The 27,678-nt window shown below is 44.2% G+C and overlaps 1 protein-coding gene across 1 annotated transcript in view; it reads left to right on the top strand.

The window, feature by feature from the left end:
- Frem3 (FRAS1 related extracellular matrix 3) overlaps window positions 1-24,781 on the top strand; it is a 61,515-nt gene extending 36,734 nt beyond the window's left edge. Inside the window, 7 exon segments of the mRNA XM_076571938.1 lie at window positions 616-846; window positions 1,048-1,173; window positions 10,075-10,326; window positions 18,258-18,344; window positions 18,347-18,406; window positions 24,413-24,597; window positions 24,599-24,781. Coding sequence (XP_076428053.1) covers window positions 616-846; window positions 1,048-1,173; window positions 10,075-10,326; window positions 18,258-18,344; window positions 18,347-18,406; window positions 24,413-24,597; window positions 24,599-24,643 — 986 coding nt within the window. The 3' untranslated portion in view covers window positions 24,644-24,781.
- Window positions 24,782-27,678: the final 2,897 nt, after the last annotated feature.

Below are 27,678 nucleotides of genomic sequence, written 5' to 3'. Positions count from 1 at the left end.
TAAAACCAGGTGTGGTGATCCATGCCATAATCCCAGAACTTGGGAGATGGAGACAAGAGGGTGAGAAGTTCAAACTCATACTCAACCACTCAGAGAGTTGGAAGTCAGCCTGCAGAAATAGAAATTTTCATAATATAGTCTCTCAGTGATATTTATTGAGGACTTCTTATGTACCAAGCATAATTGCACTCACTGTGTAAACAGTGAGCTCTCTAGGGGCTGGAACTGTTTCTCACTCATCTTCAAATTCCCAGCATCTGACCAATCAGAGGTCATAGGTTAATAAATGCTAAAATGAACCCATTAGTGGCTGTTCCCCTTTCAGTCCTCCTTGGTGCTTTTGGACAGCACGTTGTCTTTTTGCAGAGGAACCCAAGGCCCGGCACATACTTACAGTTGCTCTATCACCGAGCTATGCCCCACCCTTCCTTCCTGCTTTCCTCTCAATTCAGCTCACTTCTGCTTTCTCTTTTAGCCGGGAACAATGTTCACAAATATCTTTGGGGGACATTAAAAGGAAGCAATAACTATGTTATCTATTTTGTCAACAATAGAAACCACTTTGAAGGGAAAATATTCCTTCCGACTTACATTGAGTTTCCTGACCTTTGTCAGGCATTGAAACCAAAGAGGAGACCGCAAAAGAAAGTGAAGATTTCAGAGGAACGGCTCCTAAACAGGTCCACTTCAGCCCCGGCCAGTCTACAGCCACGTGGAAGGTGGGACTTATCCCCGACAATAAGTATGAGGCCTCAGAATCTTTCCAAATCATCCTATCAGAACCTGGCATGGCTGCACTGGAGTTTCCAGAGACGGCAATAGTTGAAATTGTGGATCCTGGAGATGGTATGTCACATACAATTTAATAACCCAATTTCCCTGCTTTTCACTTAGTAATAAATACTTCACACCATTCTCATACTTGACACAGTTAATCATATTGAAATGAAAGTAGGGGCCCATGACTGCACCCCTCTGCACAGGTCTGTTAAAATTCCAGGGACCAAGTTTAGATCCTGCTGAAACACCTTCTTGCATCTTTTCTAGAATCAACAGTTTACATTCCAGAGGCAGAATACAAACTATCAGAGGCTGTTGGGGAGCTTCTGGTTCCTGTAAGACAATCTGGAGACACGAGCCAGGAGCTTATGGTCATCTGCTCCACACGTCCAGGTCTGAGACTCCACAGGGCGCTTGCACGTGGGGTTAGGGCTATTAGGATGGGGTTGTAGTGATGCTGGGAGTGCTGCAGGCATGGGAGAAACAGGAGTCAGGGTATTGGACACCAGGCTCAGCCATCACCCATGCATTGTGGTTTCTCTCCTTGGCTGACTCTGCTCAGGTGCCCTGAGTACCCCCAGCTAGCTGTTCTCTGTCAAGCAGAGATAAATGTCCTCAACATTGGAAAAAGGACGCCTGCTCTCATTGTTTGTGGGAGTCCAGTGAGACCCTCGGGTGAAACAGTTTCTATGAATTGACGGGGACAAAAGCAAAGTGTTCCTTCCTCTAAGGGTCTGCCCGGCTTCCAAGCAGCACTGTGAACAGTCTAAGCCACTCTGTCTCTCTTCTCCCTTTCGTCTTACAACAGTAAGGAGCCTCCGACCTGTAGCTCTACTGTCCTCACGTCACGAGATATGCCCCCACTCTTCCTGGCTGAACTCTCTTGCATCTTACCCCTAGGTGCATGCTCTCTGACAGATTAGAATTATGCAACAGACAAACAAAAAAATGAGGAAATAAATGAAAACCACCCAAATGGGATTAAGAAAAGGCTGTTTGTTCATTTCTGGCTAGAGCAAGGAAGTCTGCCTCATGCATTTGGCAAAGACCCAAAGGCAGGCAGAAGAATAGGAAAACTTAGCAATGGCCAGTAAGGGGAAGGTGTCAGGTGTGGCCTAACTCAAGGGTGGTGGTGTGGGGAAGTGGGGGTAAGAAATCTAGGGTCCTATGTGGTTGACTAAGAGAGCGTATTTGGGTTTCTCTGGTTGTTCCTAAATGAGAAAGGGGGATAAGAAGTATGGAAGCCGAGAGTTCCAGGCCAGTCCCTCACCATCCGTCCTGAGTGCAGAGCTATGACTCAGCCAGCTGCGTTCACTGCTCCAGATGTGGGGTCAGTGTTCTGGGAGCTGGGGGTTATTTATTTACTTATGGGGGAGTAGTGCACATGTGTGTGAGCGACAACATGCTCCCATGGACACAAGGAGGCCAAAAAATGATGTCAAGTACCCCGCCCTTCCACTTGCCACCGTGTTCACCATTGAAGGGAGCTAGGGCAGCCAGCCCCATGGAGCTCCTGTCTGTCTCCACAGTGGTGAGATTATAGGCATGCATACTGAGGATTTTGTACTTGGGTTCTGGGATTTGAACTCGGGTCCACACACCTGTGCAGCAAGCTCTCTTATCGGTCTCCCCAGCTGCAGTATTCCGGTTATTTGGTTCAGCACTGTCCAGTCATACAGCCTGTCTCCAAATCTGCCCCCTGTCTGCTGATGCACTCACTAATCATGGAGACTTAATTCTTCCAACTCTGTCCTCTAAAAAAAATAAAAAACATCTTCAAGCCTTGTTTTTTTTAATAAAACCTCCACGTCTTTTTCTGAAAGTAGCGATGAGGCACACTCCTTCCATGAAACACGGGTGCATCATTCCTTTCCTCACTGTGTGACAGAATACAGACAAAAACAACTCGAGGAAGGAGGAGTTTGTCTGGGCTCACAGCTCCAGGGTACAGGCCATCATGATGGGCAAGGCGCGGAGGCAGGAGCAGCTGGTCGCACTGCATCTGCCATCAGGAAGCAGAGGAAGAGAAGGCTGATGTTCACTTCCTTTTCTCCTTCTTACAGAGTCCAGGGTGCAGCCCACAGGACGTGCCACGCACATGTACAGTGCGTCTTCCCACTTCAATAGCCTGTTCTAATCTGTCACAGGCGTGCCAAGAGTTGTTTCCACAGTGATTCTAAATCCAGTAAGTCGACAATCAAGATCAGACATCACAGGCAGACAGTGTGGGGCAAAAGGAAACCCTGATGAAGCGACCTTGAGTAAGCCTCCCTCACCTACCACAGCCGCAGTCGGTACTTGTGGGTTACGAGCAAGCTGTGTCCACCCTCCGTTCAACCTTAACTGTGCCTGCAGGCCGTGCTGACTGACAACTCACTGACGATTGTCACACCTTCCTTTTGAGCTTTTGAAAAAGTTTAAATGTCCACTTTGAACTTTCGTCCTCTGAGATGTTGAAATACATGTCGGGAAGAAGTAAGGATGATCTTTTCTAGTTCCATCCATTTGCCTGCAAATTTCATGATGTCATTTTTTTAAAAAGCCAAATAATACTCCATTGGGTAAATGTACATTTTTAAAAAATCCATTCTTTGGTTGGGGGACATTTAGATCCCTTCCAGTTTCTGGCTGTTATGAATAAAGTGACTATGAGCATAGTTAAGCAAGTGTCCTTGTGGTAGGATGGAACATCCTTTGGGTATATGTCCAGGAGTGGTATGGCTAGGTCCCTATTTTCTAGGAAACCACCATATTGAGTTCCAAAATAGCTGTACAAGTTTGCACTCCAATCAGGAGTGGAGGAGTGTTCCCCTTGCTCCACATCCTCTACAGCATGAGCTGTCCCTGTGTTTTTGATCTTAGCCATTCTGACAGGTGTAAGATGGTATCTCAGTGTTGTTTTGATTTGCATTTCCCTGATGGCTAAGGGTGTTAAATATTTCTTTTTCTCAGCCATTTGAGATTCCTATTGAAAATTCTCTGTTTAGATCTGTGCCCCATTTTTTAATTCAATTGTTTTGTTTGTTTCTTGAGTTCTTTATATTTTTTGGATAATAGTGCTCTGTCAGATGTGGAGTTGGTGAAGATCTTTTCCCATTCTGTAGGCTGCCATTTTGTCTTATTAACAGTGTCCATTGCCTTACAGAAGCTTTTCAGTTTCAGGAGGTCCTATTTATTGTTGGTCTTAGTGCCTATGCTATTGGTCCTGTTCAGGAAACTGTCTCCTGTGCCAATTCCTTCAAGGCTATTCCCCACTTTCTCTTCTATCATGTTCAGTGTGTCTGGTGTTATGTTGAGGTCTGATCCATTTTGACCTGAGCTTTGAACAGAATAATAGATATGAATCTATTTGCAATCTTCTACACTCCAATATCCAGTTATGCCAGCACCATTTGTTCAAGATGCTTTCTTTTTTCTATTGTATATTTCTGGCTTCTTTATCAAAAATTGGATGTCCATAAGTGTGTGAATTTACATCGGAGTCTTTAATTCCATTGGTCCTCCTGTCTGTTTTTATGCCAATATCATGCAGTTTTTATTACTATTGCTCTGTAGTACAGCTTGAAATCGGGGATGGTGATGCCTCCAGGAGTTCTTTTATTGTACCTGATTGTTTTAGTTATCCTGGGTTTCTTGTTTTTCCATATGAAGTTGAATATTGTTCTTTCAAGGTCTGTAAGAATTGTGATGGAATTTTGATAGGGATTGAATTGAATCTGCAGTTTGCTTTTGGTAAGATTGCCTTTTTTTTTTTTTTTTTTTTTTTTTTTTTAGTTTTTCGAGACAGGGTTTCTCTATGTAGCTTTGCGCCTTTCCTGGAACTCACTTGGTAGCCCAGGCTGGCCTCGAACTCACAGAGATCCACCTGCCTCTGCCTCCCAAGTGCTGGGATTAAAGGCGTGCGCCACCACCGCCCAGCTCAAGATTGCCATTTTTACTATGTTGATCCTACCCATCCATGAGCATGGGAGATCGTTCCATCTTCTGATATCTCCTTCAATTTCCTTCTTCAAAGACTAGAAGTTCTTGTCATACAGGTCTTTCACTTGCTTGGTTAGAGTTACCCCAAGGTATTTTATATTATTTGTGGCTATTGTGAAGGTGTAGTTTCACTGACTTCTTTCTTGGCCTCTTTGGAATTTATATATATAGTGAATCTTGTATCCAGCCACATCACTGAAGGTGTTTATCAGCTGTAGGAATTCCCTGGTAGAATTTTGGGGATTGATTATGTATACTATCATATCATCTGCAAATAGCAATACTTTGACTTCTTCCTTTCCAATTTGTGTCCCCTTGATCTCCTTTAGTTGACTATTGCTCTAGCTAGAACTTCAAGTACTATATTGAATAGGTATGGAGAGAGTGGACTCCCTGAAATTATATGAATTTTTAAAAGTTGACAAAGGAGATAAAAGTTTTAGATATATTTGCATGAACACTATTTGTAATCTGCACTGAAATCCTCATTGTAGAAAAGCAGCTAACCAATGTCTGTAAAGAGCTGGAAGAGACTCACTCCTTGGAACCAGAGCAAAAAAAAAAAAAAAAAAGCCTGAGAAGTTGTCTACACAGTAGAAGCAGGTGTGAACATATATGAATTGGCCAGACATGTTTTCAGCACAGTGAGAAGCACTTTTAAGTCTATATTTAGAAAATAACTGAAGTAAATTTAAATTTAAGAGTATGTGACTATGATAATAGCAATCAGTACATTACCAAGGCCAGATTAATAGTTTATCAGAATTCCATTGATTAATGTTAAAACTCTGAACTCTGGAAGCTTAACATCATTTATCACCTTTAAGTCTCAGTTTTCACATACCTTAAGTCACTTTCTCAGACCCTCACAACTTACATAAATGTAAAGCCTTTTTTTCCATTCAGTCCATGAGACATAGGTGGTTGATTACTAAGACCAGTCATTGAAAAACAAGTTCTTTTAAATAAAAGAATTGTAAAAGGTAAGTCTTAAGTGAGTATTAGCAGCATGGTAGCTTGAGTTTGTTTTTGTACTAAAACCTGTTTTGTGAGGTTATCTTTTTCAGTATGAAGCCCATCAGCCAGGTCTGTCTACCTGTGAGTCGGCCTTTCTTAGCAGGAGACCTAGTAGCTCTCGAAAAAGCAAGGCCTAGTTTTCATATATGAAATGGACGACTGGGTAGCTGCAGCCTTGGAGGGAGGAGCTGGCTGAGGTCTGCTTGCTGCTGCTACACTGATAAAGCCACAGCTCACCATCAGCACCACCACAGACATCTGACACCGATACACTGGAGAAGGAAGTATAATCCAAAGGGCCTCTGTATCATTTAAAATGACAGAGGCTTGCCCACCATGGGACAACCGGCTTGGGGTCATCCATGGTGATCTTGATGCCTTTGTTGTGGGCAGCGTTTGTCACTCTTTGGTTACATACAGCGGCTGCCACCCAGGACAGCACCAGCCCCTGGCCGCCAGACCAAGAAGGTCTGAGAGATTTTCCTGTAGGGAGGAACTTGGGAAAACTGACCTGTCTTGGTAAGGCAGAGTAAAGCGGTTAACTCAACAGTGTCCATAGTTTGGGTAGTCCTGGTAGTGGGCAAGGCTTGGAACAGTTCTTTGGCCAATGGTCAATGTTACCACACATGAAGCAAGCCTGTATGGAGTCCATTGCTGCCCATCTTTGGAGATAGCCTCAGATGCTGCTACCAGAAGCTGGTATTTTTGTCTATCGAGGAAGTCTTTTTCATTAAACACCATATTCAGCAGAACTTTCTGGGGGGTTTAAGGACCATGATCTTACCTATTAAGTATAAGATTTTAAACAAACTACTTATTTCTAGTTACTTGCTTCAGGTTTAACCTTGACAACATATACAAAAGGCTAAATCTTGTCCCTGTAAATGAATTACATTCCTACTTACATGACTACAAACATAGTTCTGAGCACATTAAGGAATTTAATAATGTATAAGGTAAATGACTACTAATTTGTATGTTTTAATTATCTTTAACAGTTACAACAAGTTAGTAGCTTTTAGAAGATTAGGATTTTACAAATTTATCCTTGTTAAATTTGAGTCTTAAAAATTTGAATAGAAGGTTCAAAAGACACTTTGTATCAAAATAAAACTTTAAACTATAAACACAGTCTACAGACAGACCAGGAAACTTATTTTTTTGATTCTTTAACAGTGTGCTTTATAGAATATCACAGGTTTTTGTATGACTCAGTTTACCTCAAAGAACTAAAGCTTAGAAAAGTTTAGCAAAGACAAAGAGGGTAGACATACATCTTCAAGTTAGTTTTTGCCAGTCTGAATAGACCTTAGGAATTTATAAACCTTATTCATCAAATCTACCTTATTCATCAAACATATGCTATCTGTTACCTAAAAATTTCTGGAAGCCTGGTGCTGAACACAGAAAAGATGTAAGTGGCTAGACATACATCTCTGTCAGTTTCTCTTAACTTGAGTAGACCTTAATCATCAAACATATGCTGTTTTTAAGTCCTATTTTCTTTAAACATTTTTCATGGTTTTGTATTCATTTTTTTAATTCCAGAACAAAAGTCATCATATAAAAATCCACGAACTTACAAATCCTGGGATACAGAAAGTTTACACAATCAGAGTGAGATGTCCCAAATCACAGAAAGGCATCCCTTTCCATGTGATGGGTGCCCAATAGAGTGAGAGAAGTTGCTGGATGCACCAGTGTGGGTGTTATAGCAGCAGAAGGCTCCAGGAGCTGACAAAGTGGACAGCTCCTAAGTGACATTTACTTAAGTACGAGGAGAGAGCAGGTAGAGGGAAGAAGTGGCTGAAGAGACGGACTCTAAAGTTTGGAGTCAAATGTGATAGGTGGCAGAAGCCAGCAGAAACAAATGACCCATACCTTAGGAGAGTCCAGTCAGCAGCTCGGCGTGGTTAGGAGAGGTTGAGCCCCTTGGAAAGGGGTCTATTGATGCATCTCCTAGGTTTCTGCACCAGATGTATAAACTAACAGCATGGCCACTTCATGGTATGGTAAGGGGAAAGTTGTGGGGTTTTGCTTTTGCTTTTGTTTGTTTGTTTTAATTGCAGATATGGGAGAGAGAACAGCCAGAGGCATCTGGAAGAGTCCAGGGCAGAGAAAGAAGTAGACTGAACATGGCCAGCAAACTGGACATGACCAGGGCTGTCTTTGAGAGGGGAAAAGAGGAGGGGATAGAAAATGGAAGAAAGATAATGAGAGAGGCAGAAACGGAGCACAGAGAAAACACAGTGAGGATAGCAGGGTTATAAGGAGCATGAGTGGCTGTGGGGAGGAACCCGTGAACTGTAGGAAGTTGGGGGGTGAGAAGGGTTGGGGTGACAGCATGGCAGCACGGACATTGACATTTGTATCTGGTACTTGCGCTGCTGGGGGAGCCTGGGGTCAGAATCTGCTTTGGCATATTGATGGTGCCACGGGTAGCCACATTTTCCTTCTGCCCTACCTAGGTAAGGGAAATGACTCCTTTTGGTAGATGGTAACCAGTTTCTCCTGAAGAACACTGGCTTTTATCTAAACACCAGAAATCCTCCTATAGTCCAGGTTGATCTCATTTCTGGATATTTGGACTGCCTTTGGGAGTTTGGGGACTTGGAGTTTCCTTTGGACCTGACAGGAAGCAAGAGTCGGCAATAAAAGGAAACAAAGTCATGATGCGCAGATGTCTCAAAGTACTGTGGTAAATGAGAGTCAAGACAAAAAGACCGCATGGTGTGTGTTTCCATTTATATGGAATTCTCATGATATCAAATAAAGTTATAATGACACAGAGCAGATCTGTGGTGTCTGGGGGATGGGAGACAAGAGGAAGAGGGGTTATAGGAAATGTAAGTCAGTATTGTCAGTATTTGTGGGAGGAAAACAATGTCCTATATTACTTTTATAGTGTTAGTTACATATTATATGGATTTATCAAAACTCAACAAGCTGTGTATTTATACTGGTAAGTCTTAACACAAGTCAACTGTTTCAAAAAAATTTAAAGATGGGGCTAGAGAGATAGCTCAGCAGCAAAGAGCATGCCCTTGCTGCTCTTTCAGAAGACCCACGTTCAGTTCTTAGAATCCAAGTCAACAGCTCATAGTCCTCTGTAATTCCAGTTCCAGGAGATCAAATGCCCTCTTCTGGCCTCCATAGGCACTGTACTTATGTGCCCATATCTATACACACACATATATATATACACATAATTTAAAAAGTAAAAAAAAAAAACAAAAAACTAAAAATAAACATATGTAAGGTGCATTGAATCCAAGCTAAAATCCCCTGATCAATCCTTACAAAATCACTGTTTGTAAACTGACAGGTAATCTCATGGCCATATGATGGTGGTGTGCAGGGAGCTCTAATCAGAGTGGGAATGAAAGATTGTGTAAATGCTGTGTCACTATGGCAGGGAAGGCAGGAAAACTTCTATGCAGTTGTCAGACTACGGACTTCCTGGTTCTCATTTCTCTGCCTCTCTATTTCCCCATCTATTAATGTAAGGTCAAGGCTCATCCAGCTGTAGTATACATGACCGCTCCATGGTAAGGTCAAGGGAAAGGTTTTTATTGTGCATAAAAGAGAGAAAATATCCAGAGACATCTGGAAGAGTCCAGAGCAGAGAGAAAGAGAAACAGAATGGACATGGCCAGGGCTGTCTGAGAGAAAGGGAAGACGAGCAAGAGAGAGAGCAAGAGAATAGTGGTAACAGCAGGGCAGGGAAACCTTGCTGTTATAAAGAAAACAAAGGGTATCTACGAAGGGGGGAGCCTGGCAGGCGAGCGTGGACTGTGAAATATACAGCAAGTACTTCGAGTAGGGACCAAGGGAGTTGGGAAGCCAGCATGGGCTTTGAAATGCAGTCACAGTGTCTCTCAATAGAGCCATGTGTCCCTTTTACCAGAGGTGAGGGGAATGACTCCTTTTGGCAGAGGGGAACTACTTTCATAAGTTCCTGAGGAACACTAGCTTTTATCCAACTGCCAGAAATCTTTCTATTGTCCAGGTTGAACTGGGCCTAGACTCAATTCCGGACCCAGTCAGTAGGCCTGCCCTTTTATTGGTGGAATGTCCTTGGGATCTGACACCTCCTTAAAGACTAGTAAATCTGCACCATGTCAAATAGACTGTGCTGAAAGCCTTCCAACTGCAGTATTAATACTTGTGAATGGAAGAGGTAAGTACGTCATTCAGATGGCTGTTGTTTACAAATAGTCTGATAAACCAGGAAGAAACTTGCATTAAGAATTCTGTATCTTCTCACCATTCCTGTGTTTCTTCACATGCCTGCAGGTTCTGCCACTGGCACGATTCCTGCCATGGAGTTATCTTGGTCAGATTATGTCTCACGACCAGAAGACAACACCAGCATGCTCGACTTTGAGAAGGGTGAGACAGAGAAGACCTGCCAGGTCCTGATCATCAATGACTCCCTCTATGAAGAAGAGGAGTCCTTTGGCATTACATTGAGCCGGCCAGGGGGAGGGCAGCTGGGAGCTAAATTCCCCACCTCCGGGGTAACGATCCTGGGTGACAGAGAGGATGGTAAGTTCCCTTTCTGATCTAAGCAATGATTCAGCCTCTACTTTGCTCTTGCAGTTATAAGGTAAATAATATAATTTCTAGATTACGTGTAGCTAGAGTTTTCCTGCCTTGCCTACAGTCAGGACAAATCTCTGTCACCCGCCAGTCCCACAGCCGCTCAGACCCAACCAAGTAAACACAGAGACTTATATTGCTTACAAACTGTATGGCCATGGCAGGCTTCTTACTAACTGTTCTTATAGCTTAAATTAATCCATTTCTACAAATCTATACCTTGCCACGTGGCTTGTGGCTTACCGGCATCTTCACAAGCTGCTTGTTCTGGTGGTGGCTGGCAGTGACTCCTTCTGCCTTCCTGTTCTTTTATTTCTCCTCTCTGTTAGTCCCACCTATACTTCCTGCCTAGCCACGGCCAATCAGGTTTTATTTATTGACCAATCAGAGCAACACATTTGCCATACAGACCATCCCCCAGCACAGCCAAGTGCAGACCATCTCAGACACCTGCACTCAGGCTTGTGGTCCTAATCATCCTCTATGCATACCTGCTGGGTAAAGCCATGAGGAACCCGAGAACGGGCTCCCACAGGACATACAGAACATCCCACAGCAGTTACGTGTAGCTCACATGTAGCCCTGGCTGGCCTCAAATTCACTGTATTGCCAAAGATGGCGTTGAACTTCAGATCCTCCTAACTCTACCTCCCGAGTGCTAGGATTAGGGATGTAAGACACCATGCCTGTTGGATGAGCTGGGGATGGAAGCCAGAGCTTTGTGCATGATGGGCAAGCACTCTCAGCTGGCCACTATGGCAGCCCCTGTTCCCTTCACGCTCTACTCCCCGCTAAAGCTGTGCCGGAACGTTCCACAGGTGTAGACTCCACCAACACCAAGGACAAAATGGAGTGCAGGAAGGTTAAGACTTTGTGTATGACTTTATTCTAAAAAGAAGAAAAAAAAAAAAACAGCACAGCCGCCGGGCAGTGGTGGTGCATGCCTTTAATCCCAGCACTCGGGAGGCAGAGCCAGGCGGATCTCTGTGAGTTCAAGGCCAGCCTGGTCTACAAAGTGAGTTCCAGGAAAGGCGCAAAGCTACACAGAGAAACCCTGTCTCGAAAAACCAAAAAAAAAAAAAAAAAAAAAACAGAACAGCCAAAGGAGTCATGAAGGCTTAGAAGATCCCTAATCAAACATTTATGTCCCCAATAACATAAAGAGTCCTAAAATGACATAGGGGGACTCGAGAACTCTGTGTGCATACATCCGGTCCCCTTCCTAGGGCTCCTGATCTCTGAGGAGCCCAAGTGAAACTCAGCCAAAGATGAAGGGGTTCCTCAGCACCAACCACCTCCTCCCACGTGCGATAAGATGTCGAGAGCAAGTGTCACCATTGTCTTGTTTAAGGAAAAATGTTAGTAAACTCAAGAGTCAGATTCTGTCCATGGAGGCTAGTATTACATGACCACTCTCATATCAGATCATTCCATCCATCAGACAGGCCTCGGTGGGGACCTGGGAAGCAGGGCGTCTATGCCCAGATCTGAGCAGGATTAAGCTGGCCCGTACCACAGAACTAATGTGACTGCTTCCTGTACATAGCACAGAGTTCCCATTAAGCTGAGAGCTGGGACAAGATGCAAACCCGCCCGGGGTGGAGATGGGACAGGGGACATGCTCTCCAGGACAGCATGGCAGACTGATCACACAACAACATTCAGTTTAAGCTTTTGTCTCTAAAACCACCACAGAACGGGAGCGAATGAGTGAGATTGCTAGTGTCTGCTCTCCAGTGGCTTTGATGGTGTCCCCAGATCCTCAGCCCTGTCAATCACATCTCAGAGATGTGCAATGGACTGGTTTTACTCCACACCTCAGAGATACACAACACTAGTTTTGTGAAATTCAAAAAAAAAAAAAATCAAGGACTAAGTTCAGTTCAAAACACATTTTCTAAAGTATCAAGAGCTAAGAATAAGAATAGTACCTGAGGTCTCTGTTTTCTTCTGAATGTATCCTGCAACAGTATCTCCATTACAGATGAGGTAGGGATTGGTGTTCTTAAAAGAACATGGATGAAACAGGCGGTAGTGGCGCACACCTTTAGTCCCAGCACTCGCAGAGGCAGAGGCAGGGGGATCTCTGTGAGTTCAAGCCCAGCCTGGTCTACAGAGTGAGTTCCAGAACAGCCAGAGCTACACAGAGAAACCCTGTCTCAAAAAACAAACCAAAAATGGTGTATTAAATTTCCAATATTCTTCTTTATGGAAATCTAAATTTTTGTTATATTTTCTGTTAGGCCTAAGACACATCCAGGAGTACTTTCTAGGAAGATCAATCATAATAAAAAAATATCACTGATACCCTATTTTTTTAATCTAAGGTGTGTGGAGGTGGGGATTCTGTCTATTTTGTGCATGCTATGATATATCAGTGGATGATTCTGGGGTCTTTCCCACCAACAAATAGCCACGCCTCCACAGAGCAATGGCTTCTTCTTTGCAAGTTCCCTATGCGCAGTGGTGGAAGTGCTGGCTAGTATTTTGGTAAGAAGACGCTACCTTCATATTAGTTACCACCAGTCACTGTCGCTCAGTGAGCCCCACAAAAAGGACTGCATCCTTTCCGTTTGCCAATCTATGCCCACAATTCCATGGTGCAGCAACTCCGCAAGCGCACCTCTTGAAGGACATGTTCGTACATGCACACAGACAGGAGTCGATGCAGAAGATGAGATCTGGAGACGCTACTCAGCAAGGTTGTGTAATACGCCCTGATCCTCATTGTCACATCGTATGTGACAGGCCGACTTAGCATGAACACCTGAACAAGGAACCCAGCTCTTTACCAGCGAACTTTAAGGTAGAAATGTACGTGACGTGCTACTTAGTAAATGAACAAAAGCGGCTGATGCGTTCTGACAGCCTTCTCACAGGCAGAGCAAGCTTCTGTGCAGAAATGGAAAGTGCTTCTCATGACAAGAATCAGGAGTCAAAGTAAGTAGCCAGCCCAAGAACGCACCCCACATGTACTGGACTCTTCAGGAAACCAAGAAACCCTCGCAGCAGCACACAAAGACAAAGGCAAATGTTTTGGCTAGCTTGTGAAGTGGCAAATTAAGTGTGCTTCGGTGTCCTGAGTTAAATTAGAGGAGAGTGAAATGGCAGCGTTTCTTGGCTGCACATGAAAGACAGAGAAAGGGAAAGAACAGGCTGTCATTAGCCTCCTCACCTGGGCTAGCCTCCTCTCTCCACTCAGCCTCTGCACACTCTGGTGAAGCACTTGGGCTAGCCTCCTCTCTCCAACTCTTGTTCATGTTGGAAATAATAAAATTACATCCATGAGCCACGGATGCCACTCAGACAACAGAATGATGCTAATTTAATTCCAAGACTTCATTTTCTTTGGGTATATACCCACTAGTGGGTTAATAAATCATATTTTATTTTATTCTTTTATTTTAAAATTCACTCTCTGACAATTCCATGCACTATGTAAGGTACTTTGTCCACATTCATTGCCCCCCCCATCCCCCTGCATAACACTCCCACTTCTGCTGAGTTTAGGGATTCGTGAGTGTGGGGCTATTTACTGGATTCAGGGGAACTGGTAAGCGACTGCATCCCTAAGGAAAAATGACTCCCAACTGCCCACAGCTGCTCGGCTAGGTATGATACCTCATGTGCCCCCCACCATCCATACTGGACTGTTCACTGGCTTCGCCATGTGCAGGTAACCACAGATGTTATAAAGACCACGAATGTAATGGTCATGTCAAGTTCAGAAGACAGCACTCACACCACCCCTCCCCATCCTCCAGCGCCTCCATTTTTTTTTTTAAATGTATATGGGTGTCTTGCCTGCATGTTTGTCTGGGCATCACATGAGTATCTGACATCCTCAGAAGCCAGTAGAGGTCATTGGAGCCCCTGGAATTGGAGTTATAGACAGTTCTGAGCCACCAACAGAGTGCTGGGAATTGAACTCATAGCCTCAGGAAAAGCAGCCTGATGTCTAAGCCTTTTCTCCAGCCCTCCTACACTCTGCTTGCCTCCCTTCTGTGATGTTCCTTCAGCCTTGGGGAGGGCTGGGGCAAGGAGGGGCATGTTTTGTGTAGTCCAGAAGATGGTCTATAATAACTGTATTCCCAGTTGTGTATGAATGGGTTTATTAAGTACATTACAAGCCAAAGTAAAAGAAGAAATAACAAATGATAGACAGACAGTAGCAAAACATCATCAAACTGGATACTCAAAATACCCAGCAGTCCACGTTGGAATCCTGAAGAAGCTGGTTCTGATATCAGCTAAGGAACGCAGCTGCAGCGGAACAGATGTGAAATCGAGGGCAAGCAGGCAAAAGCCAAGTTTCTTCCAAGTCCTTTTCTCTGGGCTGCTGTCAGACGGTGCAGTCCCCATTTAGAGTAGGTCTTCCTGCTTCTGATAATCCAGTCAGGAAAGTCCATCACAGGCTGCCCAGAGCCTTACTTCAGTTGATTCCAGATGTAGTCAAGCCGACAGCCAAGAAGAGCCATTATAATATCAATACCAAAAAGCTGGTGCCTCAATGGAACATAAAAAATGGCATTAGAGAAGAAAAGAAGGACAACAGAACTGGGTGGAAGAGGAAACAGTTAGCTGGAAGGCAGTCTGGGGCTGCAGGGCCGTGCCGAGGGCCTGCCTCCTGCTTTTGTGGTCTTAAACTGGCAGAACCCCACACATGTGTGGGTGCATGCATGCATGCATGCATGCACGCGCGCGCACACACACACACACACACACACACTCACACAGGTAATATTCCTCCCTATTAGCTGTCACATTTAAATGCAAATGAATTAAATTCATAAAATAAAAGTGACTGAAGGGACTTAGAGAAAAAGAGCCATATGTACCATCTGTAAGTAACTCGTTGTAGACAAGTACTCACATAGGCTGAAAGTGAAAGAGAGAGAAAGATACTCTGTGTAAATAACAGCCCACACACAGCAGGGGTGGCTCACTTCAGTGGGACAAAAGGGACAAGTTAGCAACTGGTGCTAAGACCAAGAAGCACACATGATAAAATGTCGTTGCATTAGGGAGTTACAGCAGTTCCACATGATCTCAACACTAGAGTTCCCGATTATATTAAGAAAACAAGAACCAGAGTGAGAAATGGGCACAATTAATCATCATCATCAACAACAACAACAACGTCATAATAGACTTCAATCCCAGCACCCTCTCTTGTGGTCGGGTCTTACTCTATCTGAGAGACCTTAGTGCAGGAGATAAGCTACTGGCCGCTTTTATGAACAGACAAATAAGAGGACTGTTTTGGGAGTGTGCTGTCTTCCCAGATTCTACCTAGAAAAAAAGGAGGGTAATCATGGAATAACAGCAGACATCAGCTGGTCTGGTCCAAATGCGCCATCTAGAGGCTAGGACAGTCTCAATGGAGGACATCACCAAATGCATGGGTTTTAAGAACTGATAAGAAAGAGCACAGTCAAAATGGTGACATTTCATCCTTATCAAGAAACCACAGTAGAGTGACGCCCAGCTTTGGGGTGAGAGGCTTCCAAAGATGCCACCGTTTTCACAAGAAACAAATCCAAGGCGAGAGAGGACCAGCACCATCAAGATGTCTGTCAGGAAAGACCTGCCCTGCAGATCCATAAAGTCACATATGTACAGACAACATGAAACTAGAGGAGAAACTCTCTATGGGGACAAAATAGACCAATGGCCGGGCAGGGCACGAAAGGGGAGAGTAGCGGGGGATGGGGAGCACATTCTCAGAGCACATTAAATAGTCACATAAAAATGGCCTTATATAACTCGGTTTATTAAACATTTTAAGAATTTGAAAAAAAATAACTTTTTCCCAGCTCTTGATTTCGTGTCCTATGCCAGCCTTGGGAGCATCATAAACATCTCCAGGATTGAGAACAGGGAAGTAGGGTGAGAATCCTTGGTATAAAAAGAGAAGATGGCTTCAGCACCCTTCTCGGGGTACGGCTACCCCTGCTCTCAGGCTGCAGTGGCCAGCCCCACAATTATAAACTAGCCAGGCTCTTACAGAAACACAGCTTACAGAATTTATAATTTCTTGAGAAAATTCAGCATGGCTTCCGGAGCTGTAATGCTGGGTCTCCAGTTCCCAGAAATGTCTCATCAAAGCCCTGAAGAGTGTGCATTCATCAAAATAGCACAATCCAGCTCAGAGAAAGTCACCAGCGAATCACCCTTGCCATGTGGAGCAGGCATAGTGCAAACCTAGGTATAACTGGGAAACAGTGAACTACATGGAGCCAGATGGAGCACCGTTCTAGGTGAGCACAGTTCTAGATGGAGCACAGTGACAGATGGAGCACGGTTCCAGATGATGGAGCACAGTTCCAGATGGAGCATGGTGCCAGATGGAACACGGTTCCAGATGATGGAGTACAGTTCCAGATGGAGCATGGTGCCAGATGGAACACGGTTCCAGATGATGGAGTACAGTTCCAGATGGAGCATGGTGCCAGATGGAACACGGTTCCAGATGATGGAGTACAGTTCCAGGTGGAGCATGGTGCCAGATGACTTCAGAAGCAAAAAACAAATCAGACTCAAGTCAGACTACACTATGAGAGGTCTTATGTGCCACAGTAAAAATTTCAGTACAACGTATCTGTGTGTCTGTTCTACTAAAATGAATCATGAACAGACACCTTTTAACTCTGATTTCTACTCTCCAGATTTTTTTACTTTAATTCAGATATATATCTTCACTTAATATATTCACAAAGGTGTCATCACTGTGGCTCCATAACTTTGATTTTCTATTTTTCCATCTCTGGGGTTATATCCCTCCATGTTGAAGCTTCCTGGCTTGCTTTTTTTTTAAAACCTCCAGTATTAACCCAAATGCCATTTATTTCAAAAAATGTTTAGGACAGAATAGATCTAGTGTTAGGAGCTAAACTTTATAAAAGTTTCATTTTTTTTTTTTTTTTTTTTTTTGGTTTTTCGAGACAGGGTTTCTCTTGTGTAGCTTTGCGCCTTTCCTGGAACTCACTTGGTAGTCCAGGCTGGCCTTGAACTCACAGAGATCCTCCTGCCTCTGCCTCCCGAGTGCTGGGATTAAAGGCGTGCGCCACCACCGCCCGGCTAAAAGTTTCATTTTATTGCATTTACTTTATCTGTCTGTCTGTCTGTTTTGTTGGGAGTGTGTGCCACAGCATGTGCAGATCAGAGGGCAACTTGCAGAGGACAACTCTCTCCTTCTTCCATTTGTCCCAGGCACCAACTCAGGTCATGAAGCTAGGTGGGAAGAGACTTCATCCACTCTACTCACCACCAGCCCTGAACTTCATATAAACTGTAATCAGGTCAGGTCATAGAAGAAACATGTTTCCTGGAGGCTGGTGCCTGCTCTGACCTCCTTCAGCCTTCCCTCTCAAAAAATCCACTTCCTTTCCCCTGGGGGAGCTTTTCTAGCTCAGTCAACAGAGTCCCGCCTCCCCCAGCCCCAGATTGCTATCTGTCCCTGCAATCAACAAATACTTTGAAAAAATGCGCAGTGGTGGTCCCCAAACTCGGAACAGTGACTCAGCTGTCTCCGAACAGAGCGAAGCCTCTCTAACTTCACCCCTACACCGGAGACAATAGCCAGCAGCCGGCATCTGCCTGGCTGCCTGGTTGTCACTATTTTTGACAGAAAGCTCTTAAAACAGAAGAGTAAGTGGGACCCCAACCAAGAGGCAGTCATAGCATGTCCTTCACTGACTTGGCTCTCTGAGTTTTGGGGTTTTTCTCTCTCTGAGCAGGGTCTGTGTGACCTGATGTGACCCGACAAGTATGGCAGGTGTGACAAATGTCCAGACCCACACAGGACCAGCAAAGAGAGCAAGTACATCTGGGAGTCCAGCTCATCCTTCCCTGGTTTGTTCTTTATACCTCCCTAGAGCCCGCCCTGCACTTGGGAGATACAGAGTACCACGCTGAGGAAAGTGCTGTCTACGTGGAGGTGGCCATCTGGAGAAGGGGCACTGACCTTCTGTAGCGTCTTCCACCACTGTGAGCTCTAGGAAGACAGAGCAACAGCCCACAGAAGGTGAGAGGGCTGAGGGAAGAGAATATCATACCATTCATGCTGGTGGTGGGCGCTGTCTGTCAGGAGCCAGCAAGCCAGGTCTATGTTGGTGGGTTCTGACTCTATCTCTTTTTTCCACTGGATAAATGGCTTGTCTACGCAAAAGCATCCTCAGACCACAGCCTATATGACTTACTCCTTTGCCACTTGCTTATCATGGACTCCAGGGAATTTTTCCAATGTCCGGAATACTTATAAGACCTTACAGTGCTCATCAACAACATGGGTTTGGGGGATGGAGTGGGGGGGAGGCAATAGCTCAGGCAGCAAAATGCCTGGGGACCTGGATTCGGTCCTCTGTGACCTCGTAAGTATGGCACTGCACACCTGCAACCCCTGGGCTGTGGTGGCAGAGACAGGAGGATCTCTGGAGCTTGTGGTCTGGCAGTCTAGACTAATCAGCAAGTTCCAGGGCAAGAAGACACCCTGTCTTAAAAGGCTCTCTCCTAAGGAACAGTACGTATGTACGTACGTGCGTGCGTGCGTGCGTGCGTGCGTGCGTGCGTGCGTGCGTGCGTGCGTGTACATATGTTCGTGTGTGTGTGTGTGTGTGTGTGTGTGTGTGTGTGTGTGTGTGTGTGTGTAAGAACTGCGTAATGGCTGGATAAGCCGAACTCCTATAAGTCATAGGACTCTGAAGAGGAGAATTTTCGCCTCTTGACTCCAGCATTTCCCTTGACTTCCAGTAACTGTTCTCACGTCCCACTCACCTTTGTGTTTCCTGACACAGACAACAAAAGTCTAGCTGGCAGCCAGACTGGATGACTCTGGATCCCACATCCTCCTGAAAGCCTGTTGGGTGCTTATCATAAAAGTAAAACCAGTATGCAGATGATTACATTTCCTCACTTCTGCTGGGATCTTTTAGTCTCCTGGGAGTCAGCCAGTCAGCCAGCATACCTCAGGGCCAGCAACCTACATGTCTATAAACCATGACAATACTTCAGTGTAGATGCAAGAGCCCTCTAAACAATAGAATCTACTAACAATCTAGGTGTCTACAGTAACTGACCAGACATAAGGACAGCGAAATGCACCAATACCAATGAAATGTGAACATAATGTCATTTCATCTCCAAAATGGTTGAGGAAGATAAGCACTGCCATTTTATTTACACTTGTAAAACTAACATCATAACACTCAGACATACATCACAGGGAGATGATATATGAAACAGCAATAATGACTCTGACTAGTTCATCTATTCTTTTAAACAAAATTGTGTGTGTGTGTGTGTGTGTGTGTGTGTGTGTGCGCGCGCGCGCGTGCAAGATCTTTGTTATTTTGTTGTTTTTACTCTTTGGCTCTTTGATCATTTGCCCTTTGGGGGGCTACCACCCAGCTCCCAAATAAATACACATGGAAACTTATTATTACTTATAAATGCCTGGCCTTAGCTTGGCTTATTTCTAGCCAGCTTTTCTTAAGTTATCCCATCTATCTTTTGCCTCTGGGCTTTTATCTTCCTCTATTTCTATATACCTTTCTTCTTTCTCCATGGCTGGCTGTGTGGCTGGGTGTCTGGCCCCTTCTTTTCACACTCCTCAATCCCCTCCTCCCAGATCTCTCCTCCTCTTTATTCTCTCTGCCTGCTTATCCTTTCTCCTGCATCGCTATTGGCTGTTCAGCTCTTTATAGACCATCAGGTGTTTTAGACAGGCACAGTAACACAGCTTCACAGAGTTAAATGCAACATAAAAGAATGCAGCACATCTTTGCATCGTTAAAACAAATGTTCCTCAGCATGAACAAATGTAACACATCTTAAACTAATATTCCACAACACTGTGTGTGGAGACCCAGGAGCCACAGCACACATGTGGAGGTCAGAGGACAACTTGCTGGAGTCAGCTCTACCCCTCCATCTATGTGAGATTCAAGGATCACATTCAGGCACCAGGCTTGCACATCAATCACTTTTATCCACAGAACCATCTTACCCATCTACCTTTCTTTCTTTAATGTTCAGAGAGGTTCATTTCTCGTTCTAAATGTCTATGAATAGAACCAATTTTGGTTCACTGGATTCTTTGGCATATAATTTGGAGGAGACATCTAAATTCCTTTTGGTATCCAAAAGTACTGCCACTTTGGGGCTGGGATGGACTAGAACTGATGGTTCTTGGGGTAGTGATTCGTGTGTCTAAACAAAAATGATACAGACCAGGTACTCTATAGATCTAGCCATCTCCTCAAGAGGTAATATTCATTTTGCATATGTATTTAAAATGCATGATTGTCATCATTAGAGAGGCTTCATCGAGTAGCTAATAGGAGCAGATACAGAAACCCACAGTCAAACATTAGGCAGAGCTTGGGAATTCCTGAGAAAGAGAGCAAGGAAGGATTGTAGGAGCCAGAGGAGTCAAGGACACCACAAGAAAATGGCCCACAGAATCAACTAAGCAGAGCTCATAGGGGCTCACAGAGACTGAACCCACAATCATGTGGTCTGAACTAGGTCCTCTGCATATATGTTATGGTTGTATATCTTGGTGTTCTTCTGTCTCTATTGGTGAAATTATTATGGCCTTTACGGGTCTGAACTAGGTCCTCTGCATATATGTTATGGTTGTATATCTTGGTGTTCTTGTGTCTCTATTGGTGAAATTATTTATTTATATTTTTTTTTTGGTTTTTTTGGAGACAGGGTTTCTCTGTGTAGCTTTGCGCCTTTCCTGGAACTCACTTGGTAGCCCAGGCTGGCCTCGAACTCACAGAGATCCGCCTGGCTCTGCCTCCCGAGTGCTGGGATTAAAGGCGTGCGCCACCACCGCCCGGCCTATTGGTGAAATTATTATGGCCACTCCACATAGTTAAAAGGAAGGTTTATTTAGTGGGTAACTTACAAAAAAGGGAAAGGTAGGTCGTGGGGTCTGGAAAAGGTGTATCGAAGTCCAGCGGTGTTCTCGGGAGCTCAACCTCCACCGTCTAGGGTCCAGGAACAGAGAGAGCAGCCCAGGCCTATCCAGATCTCGGGTCTCTCGGCGCCTCCCTTGGCCCCGCCTTGTAGGCGTGACAGTTGCTGAAGCCTCAATGGGGGTTGGAATTTCCAGATCAAAGCTGGAATGGCTACCCACTACATGTCTCTGACTCTTTTTTTTTCTTTTTTTCATTGCTATCCTAAAATATTTCTTTCTTTTTTAAGAAATTTGTTTATTCATTTAATATATCAACCACAGATCCCCTTATCATCATCCCTCCTCCCGCTCCTCCCCCAGCTTCCCCTCCCCCCAAACACCCTCCATCCCCCTCCTCCGAAAGGATAAGGTCTCCTATGGGGAGTCAGCAAAGCCTGGTACATTCAGTTGAGGCAGGTCCAAGCCCCTCCCTACTGCATCAAGGCTGAGCAAGGCATCTGACCACAGGTAATGAGCTCCAAAAAGCCAGCTCATGCACCAGGGATAGATCCTGATCCTACTGCCAGGGGCCCCTCAAACAGACCAAACTACACAAATGTCTTCTGTATGCAGAGGGCCTAGTCTGGTCCCATGCAGGCTCCACAGCTCTTGGTCTATAGTTCATGAGTTCCCACAAGCTTGGTTCAGTTGTCTCTGTAGACATCAGATCTTTCCCATCATGATCTTTACCCTCCTCCCTCTCTTCAACTGGACTCCGAGCTCGGCCTGGTGCTTGGCTGTGGATCTCTGCATCTTGATACACCATGTTTGGTTGAGATCCCTGGGAGGCCTGCCCTTTTCTGAAGGGAAAGGAGGAGGAGTGGATCTGTAGGAGAAGGGAGGTTGGAGGAAGGGACAGGGAGGAGAGGAGGGAGAGGAAACTGCAGATGACGTAATATATGAGAGAAGAATAAAGAAAAAAGAAAAGAAGTGCATGATTGTAAGTCTCACTCTCCACTCACTCATGCCCAGTATTTGCCAGATATTGTGCTGCCGTGGTTGCTATATGATTTCCAGTCCTCACAGTGGCCTTGAAGGCAGCTGTAAACATCTGCATTTGCAGTTGAAGACACTGAGCCCACATGAGTTTGACTAATGGACGCAATGAAGCAATGACCCAAGATGTGACCCAAGTGCCTGGGGTACAAAGGCCTCTTTCTCTGCCTCCTCTGCCTTCTAGTTCTCACTGCAGTCGTAGATCTTCTGTTAACGCCATCATTTATTTGGTGCCTGCCTCTCAAAAAGTTTTGAGACAACCTCCAACCGACAGAGGCGCAACAAGTGCCACAGGGTTTTGTCAACCCTCGGGAGGAAGTCACCAGTAAGCTGAGCCATCTCTCCAGCCCCTCTGTAATTTTTAGTAGTGCAGAACAGTTCCTTCTTCATCCCTCCCCTCCCCCCTGACCCTCCTAAGGTCAGAGGCTGATATTAGGTATTGTGACTGCGATAGTTAGGTTCAGTTATCAACTTGATGGGATGTGGAATCACCCATCACTTGGGAGTTTTAATGAGGGATTGTCTTCATTCATTATTCACTGATGTGGGAAGACACAGCCTAAAAGTGAGCAGCACCGTTCCCTGGATTGGGGTCTTGGGCTGTGTAAGAGTGGAGAAAACGAGCATCCCTCTCTGTCCTTGCCTGTGGATGTGTCTAGTGGTTTCAGGTTTCTTGACCTCTCTGCAGTGATGGACTGTGAGCTGGACTGTGAGCTAAAATAAAGCCTTTCTGGCCGAAGGTACTTTGGTCAGGGTCTTTATCAGCCATTTTTACAGGCTGGCACACCTGACCATTTAGATTCTTGGTTATTATTTATTTTAAAAGACCAAATATGATGAGAGAAGCAATGATAACAATGGAATAAGATAGAAACCCCTAGACATAAATACATACATACTTTGAGGAACAGAGTATTTATGTTGTCTCAGGAGATCTTTCCAGAAAAATAGTTAATAATCACACAAAAAAGAAGCTAACTTTATAATGGAGGAACCTTAGCAGACACCACTTGAACAGATGATGAGAGTTAGCTGATACTCAGTATCAGCTAGTTAGAGTGATAGAAAAGGGAAGAAAGTACCTCTCATTTGATTTCTACCACATGCCCCTGGCTGCCACATGCCCTGGCCACCGTGGCAAGCACTTTTGCTGACTCCCTAGAATCTCCACCCACCCCCACACCTTTTTCCTCTCTTAACCCCCATCAACTTGCTGCTTTGGAAGATAATGAACTAGTCTTTCTAATGTACAGAATATCTCAACTTAGATTTGCCTGTTTTCCTCATGGTTAGACTGAAATGATGCCTTCATCAGAAACATCACAGGGATGGTGCCATGTTCTCACTGCATTCTGTCTGATTCTGGTGAGCTAACTCTCATCATCTGTTCAAGTGGTGTCTGCTAAGATTCCTCCACTATAAAGTTAGCTTATTTTCTTTGTGATTATTAACTATTTTCTGGAAAGATCTCCTGAGACAACATAAATACTCTGTTCCTCAAAGTATGTATGTATTTATGTCTAGGGGTTTCTATCTTATTCCATTGTTATCATTGCTTCTCTCATCATATTTGATGTCTTTTAAAATAAATAATAACCAAGAATCTGAATGGTCAGGTGTGCCAGCCTGTACAAATGGCTGATAAAACAAGCCAGAGAATCGCAAAAACTCCATGGACGAGTAAAACTGAATTGGGTTGTGGCAAGACTGAACCAGAGATAGGGAACCTCATCAAGTAAAACCTGTAACAGTTATCTTCAAGATGCAAGTTTAAAAGGCTGATTCTTTTATTTCCAGTTGAAGCCACCTTCTTCTCTGTAATAAGTGAAGTCTCCATGGAAGTCAGTAGAAGGTGATGCGCTTGGTCTGATAACAGTGGCACGTGGGCATGTGAGGCGGCACTGCACATTTGTCAGAATAGAGAGACAGCTTTCGCCTTCTGGAACCCACTACAGTCATGATTCTGGTAATGCTGAGGAGAGAGAGCATTGCAGAGTGGATGGCGGCTCTCATCACTTACATAATGAACCCCACAGTCTCACAACTGTCTTTTGTCCCTCCCCACCCCAGCTGGAACAGACTACATTTTCGTCAGCCAAAATCTGCAGAGAATCCAAGTGACAATCCTTGATGACTGGGTTCAGCCTGCCTTTGAGTGTCCAGAGAAGTTTGAATTACTTCTCCAGATGCCTACAGGTACAGTGCTGGGAGAACCAAATAAAACCACTATTACCATCAACGACAACACCGACTGCCAAGCAGAGTGCCTGTAGTTCCTTGACAAGGCAAACAGTAGCTTAGATGTCTCCGAACCACAGAATGAAGATGTGCCATTCCAGAGCTTAGCAACTCTGGAATAACAATATTGTACTATCATTGTGTTTGTGCAAATAGTTGATGTAACTGCACAGAGATAGAAATATATATAAAAGAAAGGATCGAGCCAATAAAAAATGTGTTGTTCCTTTTTCTGTTTCATTTGTTCCTAAGGCCAGTAAAACCCACTGTCGTCAATTAAATCAGCTCTCTCTTTACCAGTCGATGTTGGGTGTTAAGGTACACACACACTCACACATTATTATTTGATATGTTCCCTAACTGAAATCTGCAAATAATCTCTAAGTTATTTTTGCCAATGTCTATGTCTATCCACAAGCCTTCACCAAACTGCTACCTCCTATTTTTCACTCTTCACGTAAAGGATAATAAACAATAACAAGATAAAAGTGTGAGTATTTAAAAAGACAAGAAAACTTGATTTGCATAGCTCCCAGACTACCTAGTAAGTTCTTAACTAATTTTAACTTGACAATATTTATAGCCATCCATGCCTTAATAATACCACATAAATCAAAATCCCCAAATTATTTTTTTTTCCGAGACAGGGTTTCTTTGTGTAGCCTTGGTTGTCCTGGAACTCACTCTGTAGACCAGGTTGACCTCCATCTCACAGAGATCCTCCTACCTCTATCATCTGAGTGCAGGGATCAAAGGCATGTATCACTATGCCAAATTACATTTAAACCACATCTTTGTGCCCCATGATTACCTTTAGGTATTTCTTGCACAACTGCCTTCTTTGTTTCAGAGAGCTTGGTGTGGTGGCACACGCCTTTAATCCCAGCACTTGGGAGGCAGAAGCAGGCAGACCTGGTGGTCTACAGAGTTCCAGGACAACCAAGACTGTTACCCAGAGAAACTGCCAAAAAAAATTGTTTAAAACATTTCTTAACTTATTTCCAAACCTACATGGGAGCTAAATTCATGACTTTACACACACAGAATAAGAAGGCTCCTGTGAGGTGATCTGCACAGATGGCATGTCTTCTGTCAGCCCAAGTTTTGCTGTTGTTAGTTCAGGTTTCCCAGTCCAAGGTAAGAGGTTTCCACCATGGAATATGTGCCAGCAGTTTCTAAGTAAGACCTTGCCCAGTTGTGATCCCACCAGAAAATCGCAGCTCTCTAGTGGCTGTCTCATTACCCAGGTCCAAAATCTTTTTTAAAAATTATACTTTATTTGTCTTAAGTATATGGGTTTTTTTTTTTTCTGCATGTAAGTCTGTGTACCACATGCATGTAGTGCCCATGAGGCCAGAAGAGAGCTTTGGATTCCCTGGGACTGACGTTATAGATGGTTGTGAGCCACCCTGTGGATACTGGGAATTGAACCTGGGTCCTCTGGAAGAGTAGCCAGTATTCTTACCTGCTGAGCCATCTCTCCAGGCCAAAATCTTTTAAAATCAATTAACAAATATTGTTTAATCTTCTATAGGTCAGAGAGATACACACTCTCCCCAGATATTAGCAAGGGTACTGGGAAAACTACCATGTGAGCAGGGTATCTCTCAATTGAATACTCCAGCTTTGACTGTTGATCATGGATTTCATGCTGAAAATATGTGCCCAATTCACCAGACACTATAGGTAAAGCCACAGAGAATTAGTTTGAATGCCGTCGTCTCAGTGACTTCCAGAAAACCCTTCTCTGCCTCTTACTCTATCTCAGCTGAGGAATTACCCTCAAATAAATGGTGTTGAGACATTTGTCCTTATCTCTGGAAATGTCATAAACTGCTTCCTAGGAAATTAGTGTTTTACTGTTTCCCAAAGTGCCAGTAAGTGGTTTTGTGAATGTAGTGTTTATAACCTCCGCATTAACTAGGGAACTCTTATTGGAGATATATACACAACATTAAACACTTAGACCAAATGCAACTTAGAGGCTAAAGGGATTGATTTGAGCTTAAAATTCCAGCTTACAGTTCATCACTGTGGAGAAGTCAAGAGAGGAACTTCCAAGAGCTTATCGTATCACATCCAGTCATGAGCTTCTAGCTTTCTTTACTTATGGTTCTGTAAGCAGCCTAGCAGGTGCCACTGTCAGTGAGCTGATCTTACGTAACAGTCAAAACAATCCCTGAACCTCAATGACATGCCCACAGGTGAACCTCATCTAGAAAATTCCTAAGACTCTTTCCCAAGTCAATGCCTGGCAATCTGACCCACATGCTAAAAGGCAAGAGCTGATTCCAATAAGCTGCGCTTTTCCTTCCACACATACATCGTGGCATGTGTGCTCCCATACACATACACACACTCTCTAAAACAAACATGTAATTTAAGACTCTCTTCCTAGGTTGTTCTAGGTTATGTCCACAATTACTCAAATGGCACTCTTCCTTTATTGATACATTTGATATTCATATATTTGAGAGCAGGAGAAAAATCAATTGTTTAAAGTTCTGTTACATCCATTCCATTTAAATGGAATACTAACCAAGAGATACACTGAAGCCTTCTAAATGGTGGCATCTCAACTTGAACATGCCTATAGTCCATGAACTTCTGGACTACAAAGTGACTTACTCTTAGGGCTGATGGAGACTGGGGCCAGAGCCTGTGTGCCAACCACACTAGTGATTCTACATTCTCCTGCACTGCCACTGGTAACCCTAGTACCACATCCTGAAGAAACACAGCTCTAAATAAATGGGCTCTTATGACTTAAAACGCTAACATTTAACAATTTAGGACTGGAGAGATGGCTCAGTGGTTTAGAGCACTGACTGCTCTTCCAAAGGACCCAGGTTCAACTCCAGCACCCACATGGCAGTAACTCCAAGATCTGACAGCCTCACACAGACATACATGCAAGCAAAACACCAATGCACGTAAAAGAAAAATAAATTTTAAAAAAAAGTTTTCCTTAAAAAAAAAGGGGGGGGGGGCTGGAGAGATGGCTCAGAGGTTAAGAGCACTGCTTGTTCTTCCAAAGGTCCTGAGTTCAATTCCCAGCATACATGGTGGCTCACAACCATCTCTAATGAGACCTGGTA

The sequence above is a fragment of the Peromyscus maniculatus genome, chromosome 5 (genome assembly GCF_049852395.1).
Source record: "Peromyscus maniculatus bairdii isolate BWxNUB_F1_BW_parent chromosome 5, HU_Pman_BW_mat_3.1, whole genome shotgun sequence".
NCBI lineage: Eukaryota > Metazoa > Chordata > Mammalia > Rodentia > Cricetidae > Peromyscus > Peromyscus maniculatus.
The sequence above is the reverse complement of the archived record's forward strand: the minus strand, read 5'-3'. Positions and strand labels throughout refer to the sequence as shown.